Here is a 16,103-nt window from a genome sequence, read left to right as displayed (position 1 = left end):
TTGGGTTATAGGGACGTGATGCTCGGAAGAGTCTTCTATCCATACATTTTGTGTCCTGTCGTACATACACATACATACCATACCATACTTGATATATGATGTCACGATGCTGAATAATGCGGGCTTTCAATGTAGATTTTCTTAGGAGTAGACGGGGAGTAATACGTCTGAAGTTCATATCATTTGTAAACTATCATCTCGTTTCTCGTCCCTTCTCCTCCCCGCAGGTCACTTTTAATCACTTGGATTCATCCTTGGATTCATCCTTGGATTCATCCTTGGAATCTCTAGTCTGGCTACTAAGTACAGCACGCTTGGAGATCCGGAATCCGCCCACAAGTAAGAACAGCGTCTCTAGGCCTAGGATCACGGCCAGCGTGACCATTGCGCCGATGACGCCGGCAACGGCACGGGAAATGCCGCTCTTGGAGGATCCAGCTGAAGCAGAAAAAGAAGTAGAAGTTGATGCTGTTGAAGAAGAAGAGTTAATGCAAACACCACCCGTGTTGCCGCAGACATTACACCACTGAGCCTGCGAAGTGACGGCAATCTTAGCCGTGTAAGTGACAAAGTCTGACCAGGGGAGAACAAGAGTCGGCTGTCCGTACAGCGGGTAGACAGTCGGCTGGGCAGACCCCGTCAGGGTGCCGTTGTGGAAGAGGAACCGTACGCTGATGTCCGAGCTGGCGGGAAAGCTGTCGGTGGAGTTGGTCACCAGTTCCCAGGCCATGGAGGAGGCGTAGTCGGGTATCCCTGTGAAGTTGACGCTCACGGCAGGGAGCTGTGCGAGCCCAAAGTACGAGAGGAAGGTCGCGTAGGCCCCGAACTGGACGGTCAGCTTGGACTTGCCGTTGGTTGCGATGGTGTTGTTGAGGGCCGTCAGGACTTCTCCGGCCAGTAGAGAGCCTGCAATGGCCCGAACGGGCTCCGAGGTATTGTATGCGAGGTTGTACTCGTGGCTGTTGGCCAGGGCTAGCAGCTGGTAGTAGACTTCGGATGTCAGTAGGTCAGAGGACGGGAAGCTGCTGCTGCTAGCGTTGTGGATGGAGGCGACATTCAGGTAGTCGAAGATGGTGTACGCATTCTTGAAGGACATCTGGGATGCGGTGAAGGTCCGGTTGAGCAAAGGAGCAAGCGACTGGTAGAATGCTGCCGTCGAGTTGAGCATGGAGTCGTACAGTGCCGAAGCGAAGTAGTCGTTGCTGCTCACTATGGCCTTTTGGCAGTTGCTGGTGTCCTGCAGCCAGCTATTGTCCTCACTGCCGGTCCCGGTCGAGACAACGGACACAGGGATTAGCTGATACCCATCGAGAGGCGCTTCGACTGTAGACCCGTTGCGCAGCGTCTGGGTCGCCGAGGAGCCCGCGGGGGGGTATAAACCCTGCAAGAATCCCACTGCCGAGTTCTGCAGCACGGTATCGACGGGGGCAGAGGCACTGATCTGAGACTGCGACACGATCTCCGCATTGATCCCCTGAATATGGGATGCGGAGCTGTTGGTAATGTACATGCCGTGGTACGAGGAGCCGGTCAAATACACCTCGCGGTATCCCAGGTCGGTAAGCCGGGTCTTTCCCAGCACTTTAGCGGTCCGGTCGCCGTGTCGTGCGAAGATATACGCTCCCAAGACCCTTTCCGCCGAGACGACAGGGAGGGCCAGCAGGGCCAGCAGGGCCAGCAAGGTATAAGAAGCTTTGGAGAGCATTATGGATACGTTGGATGAGGTCAGAGACGGTGTAGGAAGCGTATGGCAAGGAGCAAGACAGTGTAGGAAGCGTATGGCAAGGAGCCGGGAGGGGGGTAAAAGGTCAAGGAAGTTATACGGGCAGTGACAACCCCGCGGAAATGGACTTGAGGCCGTTTCCTTTCCGAGACAGACTAGCCTTTTGTAGTTGTTCTCCTCTGGCCTGATAGAGAGCAAGGGTTTATCACGGTTGGCATGAATTGAAGTATTACCATTAGCTAACAGTTGCAGATAGGAAACCCCGGAGAAAGCAGGATATGAGACATCCTAAGGTTTGTGTGGAGTCGAACACGAGCAGTCTACTGACTACATGTATAGGCATATGTTGAGTGGCTATTGGGTTCTATCTAGTCAGTGTGATCTCATATGTATCACTTCATGTTCTGGTACTCTATCTATATCCATGAAGATATTGACAGGACCCTTGTGGGGAACTAGAAGCAGCCTCAATTCATTAAGCATTGTGAATGATTTGATAGATGAATAATAGATGGTGTCTTGCTATGATTACTGGGTCCTAGTTGTTCTTGGAACATCTTAGTATGTGCTATATTGATACAGGTCATATGATAACGAGCAGTCTCACAGTATCAAGTATGTACAGTTCCAGTCCATAGCAGCTTGGAAGATGGATTGGATCTTGTCAAGCGATGCCGTCGGTATACCAACCTGTTATGAGGGGTTTCCAGTGGGGAGTAATCTGAATATTGATGAATTATTGTCGATTTGACTAAAAAAACAGTTGAATCAATTGTAAAAATAAGTTCGCCGAAAAAACAAAAAAAGAAGCCCCTGCCTGGAATCGAACCAGGATTACCGGAATCAGAATCCGATGTGATAACCATTACACTACAAAGGCTTGTATGGAAAGACACCGTTTCTTGGAAAATATAAGCTAAACCTGATTTTATACCTAGTCATTTAATTATCTCCATGTCAATCCTCTCTCTATACACAATGTACATCTCATCGCTACCACTTTGACGGTATCACCAATCCCAAGATACACATGAATAGAGCATATAATTACTGATATTTGATAGGGTGAGACACTCATATAGACGGTTTGTATTGTTCTAGTTGCGTATGATGGATGGTGATGGTTGGCTACCCAGTGGACACTAGATAAATATATATTATACTCACACCCAATATACATATAAAACATACAAACCATGGCAACCACAGAAATCGCACCTCCTCGCAGAGTCGGACGGGTTCCAGGAGTTTACGTGTATCAAAGAGGTCATGGAGGGGGGGAGATCAAGCATGCAATGCGTGTAGATTGCTCTACCGATAAATTATAAACCATGACTTATATATAGAATAAAGTAATATCTGGTATTCATAAGGCTTGTATGTACAGGGTATGTTTAGCAATATCGCTACCAATATGGTCCGGTATGGTATCAAGTACCTAGGTAAGGTATGTACCAAATTATAGAACCTTTGTTTTCATCCATTCACTCGTGCCAACGCCCAGATTCAACCCGTTGCGCGCCCACCATCGACGGACTCGCCCCTCCGCGCCAGACACCGGGTCCGCATCCTCCAGGGCCTCTTCGATGTCGCACGTCTTGAACTCGACGCGCAGCCCGCTGCGGCGCCACCATTCCAACACTGCGTCGTGGCCGTTCTTCGTCGGCCCAACCAGCACCTGGCTGTCGAAGATCATCTTCGTCCCCTTGAGCCGGTGCCAGAACTCCAGCACATGCACGTGGCCATGGGTGCTGGCAATCCGCGCCACAGACTCGGCGTGGCTGTAGGGGATCCCCGACGCGTCCCACCAGGCCAGCGAGGCGGTGCGGCCGGATTGCGCGGCAAGCAGCACCGATTTGCCCACTTTCAGCGGGATGGGATGTGAAGCGGGCGCCCGTGCAGACGCCTTCTTCCACCACTCGAGCACGGCAACCTGGCCCTCGGCGCTGGCGGACTCGAGCGCCCGCTCCGTGTATCGGAGCTCGAGGCCCGAGGTGCGCCACCACTCGAGCACGTTGATGAAGCCGGCGCGCGACGCGCCGTCCATCGCATCGGCGATGTACTCCTTGTTGGGCAGCGCGGGGGCATCCCGCCACCAGGTCAAGATGGTCGGGTTGCCGTAGATGGCCGACGCACGGTACGGGAGGTTGGTTAGCCGTGATGTGGTCCACAGTAGGTCGAGATGGTTCTCCGTCAGGTAGGAGAGGATGTCGGTGCGCGAGAATTTGAAGATCAGATGGCACGCCAGGTCGGACAGCGGCTTCCAGCGCGGCAGCGCGTCAATGAGCTTCTTGATCGCCGCAAAGGACCCGCGTAGAATCGTGTACTCCAGGGAGGCCGGCGTCGACATCTTTAGGATGTGGGATTGCCACTCCTTGGGCACCGCCAGGTTCGTCGGAATCCCCACCGCCTTGGCGATCTCCCAGTCGCCCAGTTGCTCCTCGAAAATATTCAGCCACAGCTCGAGTGGTAATGAAGGTGCGCCGTGATCAGCCCGCCGCGATACGGGTGTCAGATGGAATAGATGCTTGGAGACTGGCGTAATCGCGTTCGTGGATGAGCTGCCAGCAGCTGACACTGTCTTGCTGTCCTCCACAGCCAGATCGCCTCCGCCCGCCCCCGGCTCCAAACACGAAAGCCCCAGGGTATCCTGAATCGCAGTGTCGAGGGCCGCGAGCCCTTCCCACGGCAGCTGGACCAAGTCTTCCGAGCCCGTGAATTTGTATAACACCGGCGACACAACCCGAACCCAGGGCCAGAACCGTGTAATCTCCTCCAGTTGCCGGCTCGACAGCGGGTGGTCCCATTCGGGGACCGTCATGCCTGGGATGAGGATGACCGGTTTCGTAGACATCCACGCCCGCAACAAGGCAAGGGTCAGCGTATTGGTCAGGCCGGACAGCATCGAGCCCAGCGTCCCAGCATCGATGGGGGCGAGGAGCAGCAAATCAGCCCATTCGCAGAGCTCCGCTGCCTTGGCTCTCAGCCATTTCCGGGGACCAGTCTTCTTCTCAAACGTCTGGCAATCCACGCTATCCGTATAATGAGGGATCTTGTTGACGCCCGCAAGCGACGCTGAGGGTTCGTCGGTAATCAAGCGCAGCTCGATATCCGGGTTCTTGACTAGCAGCGGGAGGATGCTGTCGACAAAGGAACTCTCTGTCGAAAGAATGATTCGTTTTCGACGCGACGACGTGGCGACGACAGAATCCCGCCGCGGCAACACCTCCTCGTTGTCCTCTTCTCGAGCCCTGACCGTCCACCCCTTGTCCTCCTCCTGACCATCCATCTCCATATCTGTGTCTGCGTCCGCGTCCACCTCCCTGACCTCGTTCGACCAGATGGGTTTTTTCGAGTCGACGCTCGTGTACCCGGCCGAGTGTTCTGAGCAGAACGCCACCGTCATCTCCGATAAAATTCGCCGTATTCGATGCTGTCTGTCCAGTTGTCGAATGAATTTTTTCCTGTCGCTGATCTCACCTCGACAGTAGAGCGAGCGCCTCTTCGTCTTTGTTCCGGGATTCGCGAGCCATAAAAGCGCCTCTGAAGTGTTTTTTCCTTGTCTACCCAGTGGGTTTCATTCAGGCAGTTCCCAGCAGGCAGTCGGCAAACGTGTCACTTGTTGAGTTGACGCAGAGCAGTTGAAGCGGTGTGTAGGCAGAGAGAGAGACTCGCGATTTCTCGGGTTGACTTTGGGCAGGAGATAGTGGAAGAGTGGATCAACAGGTTTAGGTACCTGGTTCTGGGCCTCGCCACTGACCTCCAATCGCCACTTTTCATCTAGCAGCAGGACTGGGGGAATTCAGTATCAGAGCAGTGAATACCCAACGATGAATCATACCTAACTCAATTACTGACTTGCCCCGGGTTTCTTCTATGTGTGGTATGGCTACCGGCGCCGCAGGAATCAGCCCACTGAGAAATATAGTGCAGGAGATTGGTCGGATGACTGAATATTTCTCGAGGATCTATATAGAATTCAGCTGTATTTGGTTCTGTGGCTTGAGTCAGTGAGTAAGAGGAGAAGTTGGATGGGCTGATGTGATCTATCATATGACTGTCTTCAGTGTCTTGGGCGAGCTACATGTGAGTCTAATACTGTAACTATTGGATATGAAGCAGCAGGTATCTACGGAGAATGTATTATCCACGATAAATGCTGTGTTTTAACGCCGCGACAAATTATTGTGGAGGACGTGCTCTCGCATCGCAAAACTGACCAAGCTGCCCAGCACTGCCGTGCCCATGAGGGTCAAGAATACGGCGCGCAACGCAGCCATATATGCGTCGAGAACACCCGGTATCCAGTCTGCAGGGAGGTGATGGATCTCGTCGAGGCTGTCGCGGATGCGCGAGATGAGCTCGCCCGCACGGTCGCGGTCTCCGAAGCGAGACCACAGCTGCGCGCGGAGGAGGTTCTGGAATACGGCGGACGCGACCGTGACGCCGACCGTGCTGCCGGCGCTGCGGAAGGCGTACGAGGCCGAGGTGATGACCGCGTGGTGGTGGTGGTCGACGGCGGAGATGAGCGCGACCAAGGTCACCGTCAGCATGCCTCCGTAGCCCGTCCCCATCAGCAGGAAGTAGACAAACGGCAGCCAGGCCGGGGTGTTTAGACCCAACGAGCAGATTGCAGCCGTCGAGGCTGTCAGGAGGAGCATGGCTACATGGCCGAACACCTTGTACCGTCCTGTCCGGCGCATGAGGATGCCCAACCCCAGCGAACCGATCGACGTGCCGATGGCCTGGGGGATCAGGCGCGCCCCCGCCGCCGTGGTGGAATAGCCCTGGATCTGGAACAGAAGTGGCAGGTAGAAGAGCAGGCCGAAGACGGTCATGGTCACGAACCAGTTGGTCAGACAGGCCGACAGGATGGTCTGGTTCAGGAGCAGTCGCACCGGGATGATCGGTTCGGCCGCGACATTGGCCTCGATGTAGACAAAGACCGCGAGTGACACGGCCGACAGAGGCAGGGAGGCCAGCACCAGCGGATGCGTCCAGGGGACCTGGTTGCCGCCTGCATTGAGCCCGAGGAGGAGCAGGACGAGGGTGACGACCAGTGCCACAGCGCCCAGAAAGTCCACGCGCTTGATCCGCGCCATCTCGGTCTCCTTGACGGGGATATGGACCGTGACCGCCACCAGGATGGTCGAGACGACCAGGAACGGGATTTGGATCAAGAACGCTGCCCGCCACCCGAGTGTGTCATTGATCCAACCGCCAAACACGCCGCCCAGCCCGCCGCCGGCCCCGTAGCAGATGTTTCCGATCCCCTGCCACACGCCTCGTCGACGTAGCGGAACCAGGTCAGACGTGATGAACGTCGTGATGACCAGCAAGCCGCCGCCGCCGATACCAGACACCACGCGGCCCAGTATCATCACCCATTGGTGTTGTGCCAGCCCGCAGATGAGGTTCCCCAGCGCGAAGACGACGTGGGAGAAGATCAGCCCCGTCCGCCGCGAGTAGATGTCCGTCAAGCGGCCGCTCAGGGGCTGGACCGCCGCCGTCGAGATCAGATACGACGTCGCCAGCCAGGAGAGGAGCGAGAAGGACTGAAACGACGAGGAGATTGAAGCAGTGAGCGTCGCCACCACCGTCGTGTCTGAAGCAGTCAGCTTCCCGCTTTTCTCTATACAGCGCGGGCAATGGAGCAAGGGAGTTATTTACCCAAGGATGCAAAGAAAACCCCAACCCATATACTCCCGAGAATCACAGTCAGTTCGCCAGTGCTGTGTTCCTTGGCCAGAGGAGCCTCTGATGATTCAGAGCCCCCTGGCACGTCTGTCGCCCGTCGGGCTTCCTCGTCTTCGGCATGCCGTTGCGTGTCTGGTAGTAAGGGTGTTTGCTCTGTTGTGTGTATTGACTCGGACTCGTGTTCAGGGGACATGGTGACACAGATGTGTAGAGTATTGCTGTCAAGCACAGGATGTCTAGGAGATGTAGTTATTTAATGTAGAGACTCCCCAAGATCTACAGTGGGGTTCTAATGTCAGCTTAATTGAAAACACATACTTCAGATGCACTACATAAGCTCTTTAAATTTAAATATATGATGGTTTATGGTATTATAGGTAGTCATTATTACATCAAGTCAAGTACTATCATTAATCTATTGAGTTGAGGCAGTAGCAAAGCACTGCCATAGATTTATCGAGACATATTGGAATGAAATACTATGCCGTTCTGTCGAATGCAAGAAGATACTAGTGAGAGGTTCCCAGTAACAGCTCGTAGCTTTGGATGTACATTCCTTGCTAGTATTCGAGGAAGTCATTCGATTATAGGGTATCATATAGCCATGTCTATCCCGACACGACATCAAGAACCGTCCACCGAGGAACCATCGACACTCTGAGCATCATCGATGGCCCCCGGATCCTGGCCATTCGCCAGCGCAGCAGTAGCCTTTGCCTCCCTCGCCTTCTGCCGTCGCTTGATCTTCCTTTCGCGGTTCTTCCGATTGCGTTTCTCCGCCTCTGTCTCCTTGGCCACCTGCGCCGCGACTGCCCGCTTGCGCAGCTGGATACGTCGCTTCTTGCCCGGCTTCTTGCGTGTCTTCGGCGACGGCGTCACGGGCGACGGGTGGATGGTGTATAGTGCTGCGTCCTTTGATGCCGGGGGCAGCTTGGTATGTTCGCGTTTAAGATGAATGACTCGCCATGGTAAATCACAGCCAGGCTGAATGATCAGTACACCTGCACTCAAACACCGGGGGGCTTCCCCCCCGCCTTAAAATCAGGAAGATCATACCCAAGGAACCTTGGCCCAATTGAATAAATCCTGACCACAAACTGCCACGTCTTCGAACTGTTTTCGTTTCAACGCGGCAGCCGCCTGTGTGAGCTCCGTCTCTGGCGCGGCATATAACGTCGGTGTCGAGAAATAATACTCCCATCCGCGGAACGGGTGCACGAACCGTCCTTCCCCCTGTGCGCCGGAAACGGGTGTCGGCGAGCGTAGTCGAATCCGTAGTTTCTGGACTCCGTTCTGTGCCTTCTGTGATTCTGTACTGGTTTCTGTAGGATCTGAAGGAGACAATGTCTTTGTGGTGAGCGGTTTTGAGGCGGAACTTGTCGTCTGCTTCGAGGGGGCGCTGCTGAAGAGTCGGAACTCGAATTCCTGCTCTTCTTCCTCCTGAGCTTGATTTTGTGCCTCTGGTTCTGCCGTTGTGGACTCAGTATTCTCAGAGGGCTGTAATAAGGCGTCAAGATTCAACAATTTGCCAAGGATATCGTGGCCATCGCGAACAGCTGCTGAGTCCGGTGGCGGGGATGGAGAAGGAGACGCGGAGTCGCGCGAGAGGAGTTCTTCTCGTCGAACACTGTTAGATTAGCAGAATTCGAGAGAGCGTTGACTAATGTACTCCAATACCGACCTTTTCGTGCTTGGTAAGCCGAACATCTTGGCTTGGAGGCTGGATTGTGCAAGGAAACTTGAAATTGTTCGAGTCTTATCGGCGATGATGCGGAGACGAAGAAAAATGACTGGTATTTCCACTTCCCAACCCTTGCGGCCACGCATTGTCTGGACTAGGAGACATCTAGGTAGTTGTAACTACTGTTGGCAATGAAATGACGTTATATATATTTAGCTGTAGATACTATGGAAAGAAAAAGAAATAAGCCAGTACATCAAGTATAATGAGCTACCGTGACCAGGGCTGATGGAGGGAGAACATATAATATTCTAGGCCACAAGATGTATTGATTCTAGAGCTATAATTCTAAACACAGCGACCACCATCAACCTAACAGCGGACTGTTAGCACAGAATCAAGGTAGGAAGAGCTGTGTACTGACCTCGAGGTTCACGCCGGTGATGAAAGCTGCCTCATCACTGGCAAGATAGCAGCATGCATTGGCGATGTCTGCGGGAGTGCTTGGGCGGCCTAATGGCACAGTAGAGACAAAAGCTGCGCGGTTCTCCTCTGTATCAGGCTTTCCCAAGAAGAGATGTGTCCTAGAGGTGGATATCAGAATCCAAGAAGCATTCAGCTTCGATAAAAGGTGGGCAACCTACATGCCCGTGCTCCCAACCACTGGACAGACACAGTTGAAACGGATATTCTTGGGCCCATATTCGACGGCCATGGTCTTGTTTGCAATGCCCACAGCGCCCTTGGAAGCATTGTACCATGTCAAGCCCGGACGGGGACGGATGGCTGCGGTGGATGAGATCTGAATGAAGGAACCGGGTCGGTTGTTTGCCAGGAAGTAGGGGACCACCACGCTGGTCGATAGGTAGATCGACTTGACATTGACATTCATGCAGAGATCGAACTCGGCATCTGTCACCTCGCCTGTCGGCTTGTTGCTGTAACTGGCCCCGGCGTTGTTGACCACGATATCCAGCTGTCCGTACGTTTCCAGCGTTTGCTCGAGGAGATTCTGCCACGATTCTCTCTTCGTCACATCCGTCGCTACATATTTGCTGTTCAATTCCGCGGCCGCCTTCTCCCCACTTTCCTTCGAGAGCTCTGCGACGACAACTTTGGCGCCTTCATCGACGAACTTTTGGGCGATGCCTCGACCGAACCCCGACCCAGCGCCAGTTATGATGGCAACTTTACCTTCTAAACGCCCTGGCATGGTGACAGAGCCAAGAATGCGGAATATATGTGAAAAGGGATCAAATTTTTGAATAATGGAGCAAGAGACAGAGTGGTAGAAGAAGATAGTTCTGGTGAGGGGGTCGAGAGGGGTAATGTTGTTTTGATCGGGGGACCTGTTTGCGGGGTTTCCCCTGACAGCCGATCAACTGTACTATTATTTAACAGTGATAGGCATAGTGATGACTGTGACCTGGTCTTGAGCGCTAGTTAGTTTCAACCTGATGAGTGAGAGTCGCTGCTGAAACAGTGATGGTGATGGTGGTTGACGGAATAGCCGAGACTTATATCTGGATCTCTTCTCAACCAGCAGACATCCCAGTATAATACCCAGGAATAAAGTTCCATAGTACCAAATATATTGACCTAGCAGGTATGACCCTAGAAGAACTCAAATCGAGCCTCTTCGAGCTTCTTCAAGCCTCTCCAAAGGATTATAGTGGCCATGATCACCAACACTAGTATTCCTGACCAGCTCCGCTGCTCAACGTTTAGATCAACCCAGGTTCTGTTCCATACATTCGAAATCTTTGGATATATGTGTCTCTGTTATAGCTCATAAGCCACCAAGGTCGCTTTAAATGCCGAAAAGCGACTATTCCAGGTCCTTGTAGGACATGTAGGCTAGGTGCGGAGTAAGCAGGGCGGCTGGAATACCGATCATGCGCAAAACGTCTTCCGAGGATGGATACTTCTAGAGAAACTCCAACGTAGAAACCGCTAAGACAGAGTACTCACATCTCATTGTCTCTGAGAGCAACGGAAATGGCAGGGTGAGTGGTGAGATGCCCTTCGCAAGGAGATGTCATCGACCACGCACAGACCATCTCCGACTTGCTCCTCCGGCCCCCCAGACGAGCATCTTCGTCTCGGTGAATTTTCTCAGTGCTGCTTTGCCGGTGGCTGTCTCTGCGCAAATCTCTCGCCAAACCCAATACTCTCGTGGTTTTTAAAGCACGCATTCTCTCCGCCGATATCATTCTCTCGAGCTCCTCCCCCCAGGCCGCGCTCCAACGACACGTGCTGCGTCCCACTTGCTGCACCCACGCTTGCATTTTGCGCTTTCTTTGAGGCATCGGATCGTCAATGGGCATCTGCGCTTCGTGTCTGGGCATTAACCGCCGGGATAGCCATGATGTGAGTGAAAAATGGACCTGCCTAGTGTTTTTCCCTGCGGGGGAGGTTATCCTCACTGCTTTCACTCAGCTGTTTATCGCGGTGGCTGGGCATGTTGCCCAGAGTCCCGTCTCTGCGAACAACCACTGACTGACGCCTTGAATGCAATAGTCCGAGTCGTCACGGCTTCTAGACGAAGATCTATACCAAGCGAGTTATGGATATGGCGCCCTGAACCAAGCCAACCAATCCAACCATCCTGATCCCGAGTACCTGAAGCGCGAACGGGAAGCTCTTGACGCCATCTGCCAACGAACCTCTGAGTGAGTCTCTATAGACAATATGATGGTTTTGTTTCTTCTGGGTCGAATTTCGCTGACTCTGATCTAGCGCTGTCATTGATATCTGGTCTCTCCATCCGCAACCACACCTCCAACCGCAAGCCACGCTTCAAGGCTCGATCGCGACCGTTGAATCCCAGGTCACCACCACCACCACCGGCGAGAACATAGTTACTACATCAGTTCCTCATTCAAATGAGCCAGGACAGAACGGCACCGTGCCCAAGCACTGGGGCGAGGTGGTGATCAACCCGAGGAAGAAGCGGTCACGACCAGGCCTCAACACAGATGAAACTAATGGCCGCGATGTCTTCGGTGTATTGAAGGTCACCTGATGAGATCTATGAAAGGCATGCATGGTATGGGAACAGACAGGTGATGCCTCTCTTCTCTTTTAATTTCCTTTATGTTTTTTTCACGTTGTTCGGGGTCGCCGGTCGACGCATATTATTATTTTTACCCATGGCTTTCTTTCAACTCGGTTCATATGTAATACCCCTCGCATCCAAACATCCTCCATTCTTTTGAGACCTTTCCTTTTTTTTTTTTCTTTAAATACCTTCTGCAATTATCACTACCTAGCCGATTACTCCGTGTTTCAATCCTTCAAACTTGACCTAGACTTTCATCCTGCTTAGAGATATGCAGGCCAGTCTACCTTTTTCATCTTCTGTTCAATTGGCATTGCGCAGACATACTATTTTTCTTTATTTTAATACCCCTTCTTCCCCTTTGCATGTTACTAGGGATCATTTCCTGGTATCAAATATTCACATCATAGCCTCGAAAAGAACAAGGTAGATAAACATTCTTATCATTCAAGTAAAGAGTTCTCATCTTCAAAGGATTCAACTAAAATATATAACATGTAAAATATAGGAGAATGTCATCTGACTTAGAAACATTTGAATCAATCAGATATCAAGACGGAATCATGTTGAGAGTAAACGGAGAGAAATATCAAATAAACTAGGCGACCTGGTCCACTTGTCTCGTCCTCAATCACTGCCTTGTATATACTCCATAAGTGCTGGGAAGTTGAAGCTTCCATTCCTCCCCCCCCCCCGCCACTGAGAAAGTAAAAAGAAAGAAAACGCCCGCTGTTCCGAGCTCCGTATTGATGTAAAACCGACATAAATTGGGGGAATATGATGCAGTATATCCGTATGCGTTCGAACCCACAAAGAAACATGAAAGGCTAGTAGTACTGGTGGAGGGGGGCGAGGACAATCGATCAGACATCGTCCATCGTTCCGGCCGGCTCCTCGCCACCGGACTCGTAGCTACCAGCCGAACTCATCTCATCCTCGGATTCAGTATCCTCTCCTGCTTCGTCGACAGCCTCCTTACTAGCGTATTTGGCAACGTATTCTGGATATTGAATCAGACGTTTATTCCCCACAGAGTGCAAGGATACTCTAAAGGAATCACACCTTTTACTTTCGCGTCATAAGTCTTCGGTTCGCGCATTAACATAGCTGCAGCTTCGCCATTCAGAGGATCCGATGGGTTGGGATACCGTAAGAGCTGGGGGAGGAAAACTTCGAAGATGTTGATCATGTCGTACATAGGCGACCAGGTTTGGTTGATGACATCAAGACAGACCGATCCGGACCTAGATAGAGGAAATGAGCGGCGGATATTGAAACGAAGAGGCTTTATATCACGCCTTACAGTTCATCAATATTGGGGTGGAAGATCCGGTTGACAAAACCGATACTGGGGCTTTTGTATGGGTATTGGTCCGGCAACTCGACGTGAATCTTCCAGTGGCCACCAGCAAAAGGAGCTGTAGGACTAGGTCAGATACAAGTGAAACATGATCATCAAGACGGGTTGGTCGTACTCTCTTCCGGGCCCTTGAAGCGCACGTAGAATTCTTGCCTGTCCACAGAATCATGTATATCAGCCCGGTGCCTCCAAGTCTATTTCTTATCGTTTGAGAACTATCGAAGGGCATACACTAAAGGATCGACGGTCAGCCTATAATGCTAGTCGCCATACACTCAAAGAGAAACCTTACTATTGTCGTTGACCAATGTCACCTCATAATCACTCATCAACCTGTATAGCCACATTAGCAGCGAGGACGCGAGGACGGAATTCGGTATCTCGAGGTTGATCAAAAGGGAAAAAGTGAAGCATACATCCTAGAGAAGATTGTTAGTTAATGCTTGACAAATAGAGAGTAGAGAACACTTACTTCATGACCTAGTTTAGAGGGAGAGCGACCCTAATGTCAGCGGTTCACTGATTTCACGTCAACCCATGGAGATCCACGTACATCCGTCTCAATTCTCCGCTTGGGGCTGCTCATTTTGACGATGCGAGTGTGAAAGTACACAACCGAGTGTTGAAGCCTCCTCGTAGCTCCTTCTTAAAGGACTGGATACCTGAAATAAAGCTCGTAGGGTATTGCGATTGTTCTCCCAAGGTCGAAGCGGGGAAGTACTTGGGTGGGGCAACGATCGAGGCTGTATGATAAAAAGTGCGAGGTCTGTAAGGAAGTTGAAAGAAACAGATCCAAGACAGACTATGAATGGAGACAGTTCCGTAGAATACTAGCTGATGGAGGGAGGCCTGAGAGGTGGATGTTGGAAGGTTGAAGTAGTACGATATGGTCGTCAGTGTCAGTCAACGTTAACTAGAGCGGGCACCGTCGGGGAATTGCGCCGTCATGTGCCTTGGGCGGCCAATTTGGCAATTATTGAATGAGTCAGCGCCGGATGATCGCCATTGCCTTAATCTTTCGTCTTGCTGTTTCTTCTTAACCAACGGCGAATTTGGGATCTCCCTGAATAGACATAAGCTGGTTGGAATCGTTGTTCGATACCGATTCTTCTGCTGCGAGATACTACTGATCACTACGCCTCCTTTGTCAGTACACAGGACTATAAGTTGCCACCACTCGTTCTTGGTTCCATAAGACGATACTCTTACGCCAGATAAGTGGCGTGGGATACGGTAGCCTCAAGTAGCAGAATGCTGCCAAAGCGATGGTAAACAGGATATACGACTGGTAGAGAAACTGTGTACGAGAAGTATGGTGAGGAATATCTGTTGAATTGCTATAGAATAGTCCGAGTCTATCAGCCTTCTAGCAATATGGCTTATACCAATACTTGCCCTACCTTCTCACCTAAAAGTAATATAAAAGTAATTATTAGAAAATACAGCCCGATGATTAGTAACCAAACACCTACTACAACGCTTATCTAGGTTGATCAATGAATACCGCGTAACTAATCCTAGACTGATACCTTCTTAGCCCAAGGAGCTGGTCCAGCCAACGGCTTTCCGCCCACAGCTCCGGCTTTAATCAACACTCGCTATAAACCATCGCTGCCTATCCCCCTTACCTCGGAATTATCGCATGAAGACTTGTTTCCATCTGACTAAGAACGAGCCTCTGCAATTTATCTGATACCATGAATCCGTCATCCTCCCCAGAGCAACAATCTTCGCGAAATTCCCCCAACCCCACACCCGCAGCAGCTGGAACTACACTCGCCCATCGGGCAGCGAGCCGGTCTTCTCAAACGAACAGTCCAGCTAGTTCAGGGAGCACCCCCATCCCAGACGAAGAACATGGCGCTGATCTTCCGTTGACGATGGCCGCTTCGGTGGTGCTGACCAGTCTGCCACGCGATGCGCACCGAGCGCTAGCTGATGTTGAGGCTATAGATACGGGAAAGGGTATTACTTCCTTGCCTTCTTTTTTCTTTTGAGTTTCACCTTTGTTAATTTTTTTTTTTCGATATCTGCTCTATCACTTGTTTGTCATAATAGTTGGTCTAATCACGCTGGCTCTACCAGTTACTGTACGGTTTCAACCACTCCCTTCAGCACCAATCCTGAAGAACAAAGTCTTTAAAATCAGTGCATCTCAAAAATTCGAAACAGTCGTTAAGTTTCTTCGCAAGAAACTGGATTGCAAAGATACCGATTCTGTATTTTGCTACGTCAATAGTGTCTTTGCGCCTGGTCTGGACGAAGGTGTTGGAGGACTGTGGAGAGTAGGCATCCTAACTTGAACCCCGTCAGAGCAATGTTGACTCTGCGACAGTGCTTTAAGACCGACGATCAATTGATTGTGGCATACTCCATGACACCGGCATTTGGATGACAGAATTTGACCCGTTGACATCCTAAACTATTGAAAACAGATGACGGATATGATTCTCACGATAAGATGCCAAAATCATGCATTGCAGATAGAAGAGCGAGCTGTACTATTGTCAAAAAACTACATATTATTTGATCGACGAAAGGTCGCAGCACCATATGTTCCACTGAAAATTTGTACAAAATG

At 51.3% G+C, this 16,103-nt stretch overlaps 9 protein-coding genes and 1 non-coding gene across 10 annotated transcripts; 2 read left to right on the top strand and 8 right to left on the bottom strand.

The window, feature by feature from the left end:
* Positions 1-118: 118 nt before the first annotated feature.
* ASPZODRAFT_135412 (hypothetical protein) lies at positions 119-1,956 on the bottom strand. Its single transcript, XM_022723790.1, has one exon. The coding sequence runs from the start codon at positions 1,703-1,705 to the stop codon at positions 239-241; it is 1,467 nt and encodes a 488-aa protein (XP_022578498.1). The 5' UTR covers positions 1,706-1,956; the 3' UTR covers positions 119-238.
* A 575-nt stretch (positions 1,957-2,531) lies between these two features.
* Positions 2,532-2,603, bottom strand: ASPZODRAFT_t121. Its single transcript has one exon. It is a non-coding gene; the product is annotated as a tRNA-Gln (tRNA).
* Positions 2,604-3,182: 579 nt separating this feature from the next.
* Positions 3,183-5,018, bottom strand: ASPZODRAFT_153968 (hypothetical protein; the record flags this gene model as incomplete). Its single annotated transcript, XM_022726036.1, has 1 exon — positions 3,183-5,018. One exon carries the CDS (start codon positions 5,016-5,018, stop codon positions 3,183-3,185), a length of 1,836 nt encoding a protein of 611 aa, XP_022578497.1.
* An 871-nt stretch (positions 5,019-5,889) lies between these two features.
* ASPZODRAFT_72766 (hypothetical protein) lies at positions 5,890-7,613 on the bottom strand (the record flags this gene model as incomplete). Its single annotated transcript, XM_022729859.1, has 2 exons — positions 5,890-7,328; positions 7,394-7,613. 2 exons carry the CDS (start codon positions 7,611-7,613, stop codon positions 5,890-5,892), a joined length of 1,659 nt encoding a protein of 552 aa, XP_022578496.1.
* A 205-nt stretch (positions 7,614-7,818) lies between these two features.
* ASPZODRAFT_135410 (hypothetical protein) lies at positions 7,819-9,164 on the bottom strand. The gene is made up of 3 exons (XM_022723789.1): positions 9,102-9,164; positions 8,477-9,047; positions 7,819-8,404 (listed from the first exon to the last, which is right to left on the bottom strand). Exons 1-3 carry the CDS (start codon positions 9,125-9,127, stop codon positions 8,045-8,047), a joined length of 957 nt encoding a protein of 318 aa, XP_022578495.1. The 5' UTR covers positions 9,128-9,164; the 3' UTR covers positions 7,819-8,044.
* Positions 9,165-9,449: 285 nt separating this feature from the next.
* On the bottom strand, positions 9,450-10,314 carry ASPZODRAFT_72242 (hypothetical protein; the record flags this gene model as incomplete). The annotated part of the gene is made up of 3 exons (XM_022729816.1): positions 9,450-9,473; positions 9,526-9,685; positions 9,746-10,314. 3 exons carry the CDS (start codon positions 10,312-10,314, stop codon positions 9,450-9,452), a joined length of 753 nt encoding a protein of 250 aa, XP_022578494.1.
* A 90-nt stretch (positions 10,315-10,404) lies between these two features.
* On the bottom strand, positions 10,405-11,882 carry ASPZODRAFT_805088 (hypothetical protein). Its single transcript, XM_022730242.1, has 4 exons — positions 11,831-11,882; positions 11,073-11,755; positions 10,854-10,958; positions 10,405-10,532 (listed from the first exon to the last, which is right to left on the bottom strand). The coding sequence occupies exons 2-4, from the start codon at positions 11,447-11,449 to the stop codon at positions 10,496-10,498; spliced, it is 519 nt and encodes a 172-aa protein (XP_022578493.1). The 5' UTR covers positions 11,450-11,755; positions 11,831-11,882; the 3' UTR covers positions 10,405-10,495.
* ASPZODRAFT_805307 (hypothetical protein) lies at positions 11,149-12,395 on the top strand. Its single transcript, XM_022730243.1, has 4 exons — positions 11,149-11,471; positions 11,622-11,773; positions 11,841-12,188; positions 12,234-12,395. The coding sequence occupies exons 1-3, from the start codon at positions 11,421-11,423 to the stop codon at positions 12,124-12,126; spliced, it is 489 nt and encodes a 162-aa protein (XP_022578492.1). The 5' UTR covers positions 11,149-11,420; the 3' UTR covers positions 12,127-12,188; positions 12,234-12,395.
* Positions 12,396-12,842: 447 nt separating this feature from the next.
* Positions 12,843-14,158, bottom strand: ASPZODRAFT_135404 (hypothetical protein). The gene is made up of 6 exons (XM_022723788.1): positions 14,076-14,158; positions 13,995-14,002; positions 13,815-13,855; positions 13,466-13,580; positions 13,225-13,406; positions 12,843-13,162 (listed from the first exon to the last, which is right to left on the bottom strand). Exons 1-6 carry the CDS (start codon positions 14,106-14,108, stop codon positions 13,026-13,028), a joined length of 516 nt encoding a protein of 171 aa, XP_022578491.1. The 5' UTR covers positions 14,109-14,158; the 3' UTR covers positions 12,843-13,025.
* A 1,061-nt stretch (positions 14,159-15,219) lies between these two features.
* On the top strand, positions 15,220-15,917 carry ASPZODRAFT_72211 (hypothetical protein; the record flags this gene model as incomplete). Its single annotated transcript, XM_022729811.1, has 3 exons — positions 15,220-15,487; positions 15,608-15,807; positions 15,858-15,917. 3 exons carry the CDS (start codon positions 15,220-15,222, stop codon positions 15,915-15,917), a joined length of 528 nt encoding a protein of 175 aa, XP_022578490.1.
* Positions 15,918-16,103: the final 186 nt, after the last annotated feature.

The sequence above is a fragment of the Penicilliopsis zonata genome, assembly GCF_001890105.1.
Source record: "Penicilliopsis zonata CBS 506.65 unplaced genomic scaffold ASPZOscaffold_15, whole genome shotgun sequence".
NCBI classification, from domain to species: domain Eukaryota; kingdom Fungi; phylum Ascomycota; class Eurotiomycetes; order Eurotiales; family Aspergillaceae; genus Penicilliopsis; species Penicilliopsis zonata.
This window is presented reverse-complemented; position numbering and strand designations above follow the sequence as displayed.

Excerpts from the sequence above, each read along its gene's own strand:
- ASPZODRAFT_135412 (XM_022723790.1), bottom strand. The coding sequence starts at position 1,705 with ATGCTCTCCAAAGCTTCTTATACCTTGCTGGCCCTGCTGGCCCTGCTG.
- ASPZODRAFT_135410 (XM_022723789.1), bottom strand. The coding sequence starts at position 9,127 with ATGTTCGGCTTACCAAGCACGAAAAG. Across the intron at positions 9,048-9,101 it reads GGCTTACCAAGCACGAAAAG|TGTTCGACGAGAAGAACTCC; the intron begins GTCGGTATTGGA and ends CTAATCTAACAG. Across the intron at positions 8,405-8,476 it reads ATTGGGCCAAGGTTCCTTGG|CCTGGCTGTGATTTACCATG; the intron begins GTATGATCTTCC and ends CTGATCATTCAG.
- ASPZODRAFT_805307 (XM_022730243.1), top strand. The coding sequence starts at position 11,421 with ATGGGCATCTGCGCTTCGTGTCTGGGCATTAACCGCCGGGATAGCCAT. Across the intron at positions 11,472-11,621 it reads ACCGCCGGGATAGCCATGAT|TCCGAGTCGTCACGGCTTCT; the intron begins GTGAGTGAAAAA and ends TGAATGCAATAG. Across the intron at positions 11,774-11,840 it reads ATCTGCCAACGAACCTCTGA|CGCTGTCATTGATATCTGGT; the intron begins GTGAGTCTCTAT and ends ACTCTGATCTAG.
- ASPZODRAFT_805088 (XM_022730242.1), bottom strand. The coding sequence starts at position 11,449 with ATGCCCAGACACGAAGCGCAGATGCCCATTGACGATCCGATGCCTCAA. Across the intron at positions 10,959-11,072 it reads GCTCTCAGAGACAATGAGAT|CCTACATGTCCTACAAGGAC; the intron begins GTGAGTACTCTG and ends CTCCGCACCTAG. Across the intron at positions 10,533-10,853 it reads TATATCCAAAGATTTCGAAT|ACCAGGTCACAGTCATCACT; the intron begins GTATGGAACAGA and ends CTAGCGCTCAAG.
- ASPZODRAFT_135404 (XM_022723788.1), bottom strand. The coding sequence starts at position 14,108 with ATGAGCAGCCCCAAGCGGAGAATTGAGACGGAT. Across the intron at positions 13,581-13,814 it reads GACATTGGTCAACGACAATA|CTCCTTTTGCTGGTGGCCAC; the intron begins GTAAGGTTTCTC and ends CTAGTCCTACAG. Across the intron at positions 13,407-13,465 it reads CACCCCAATATTGATGAACT|GTCCGGATCGGTCTGTCTTG; the intron begins GTAAGGCGTGAT and ends TCCTCTATCTAG.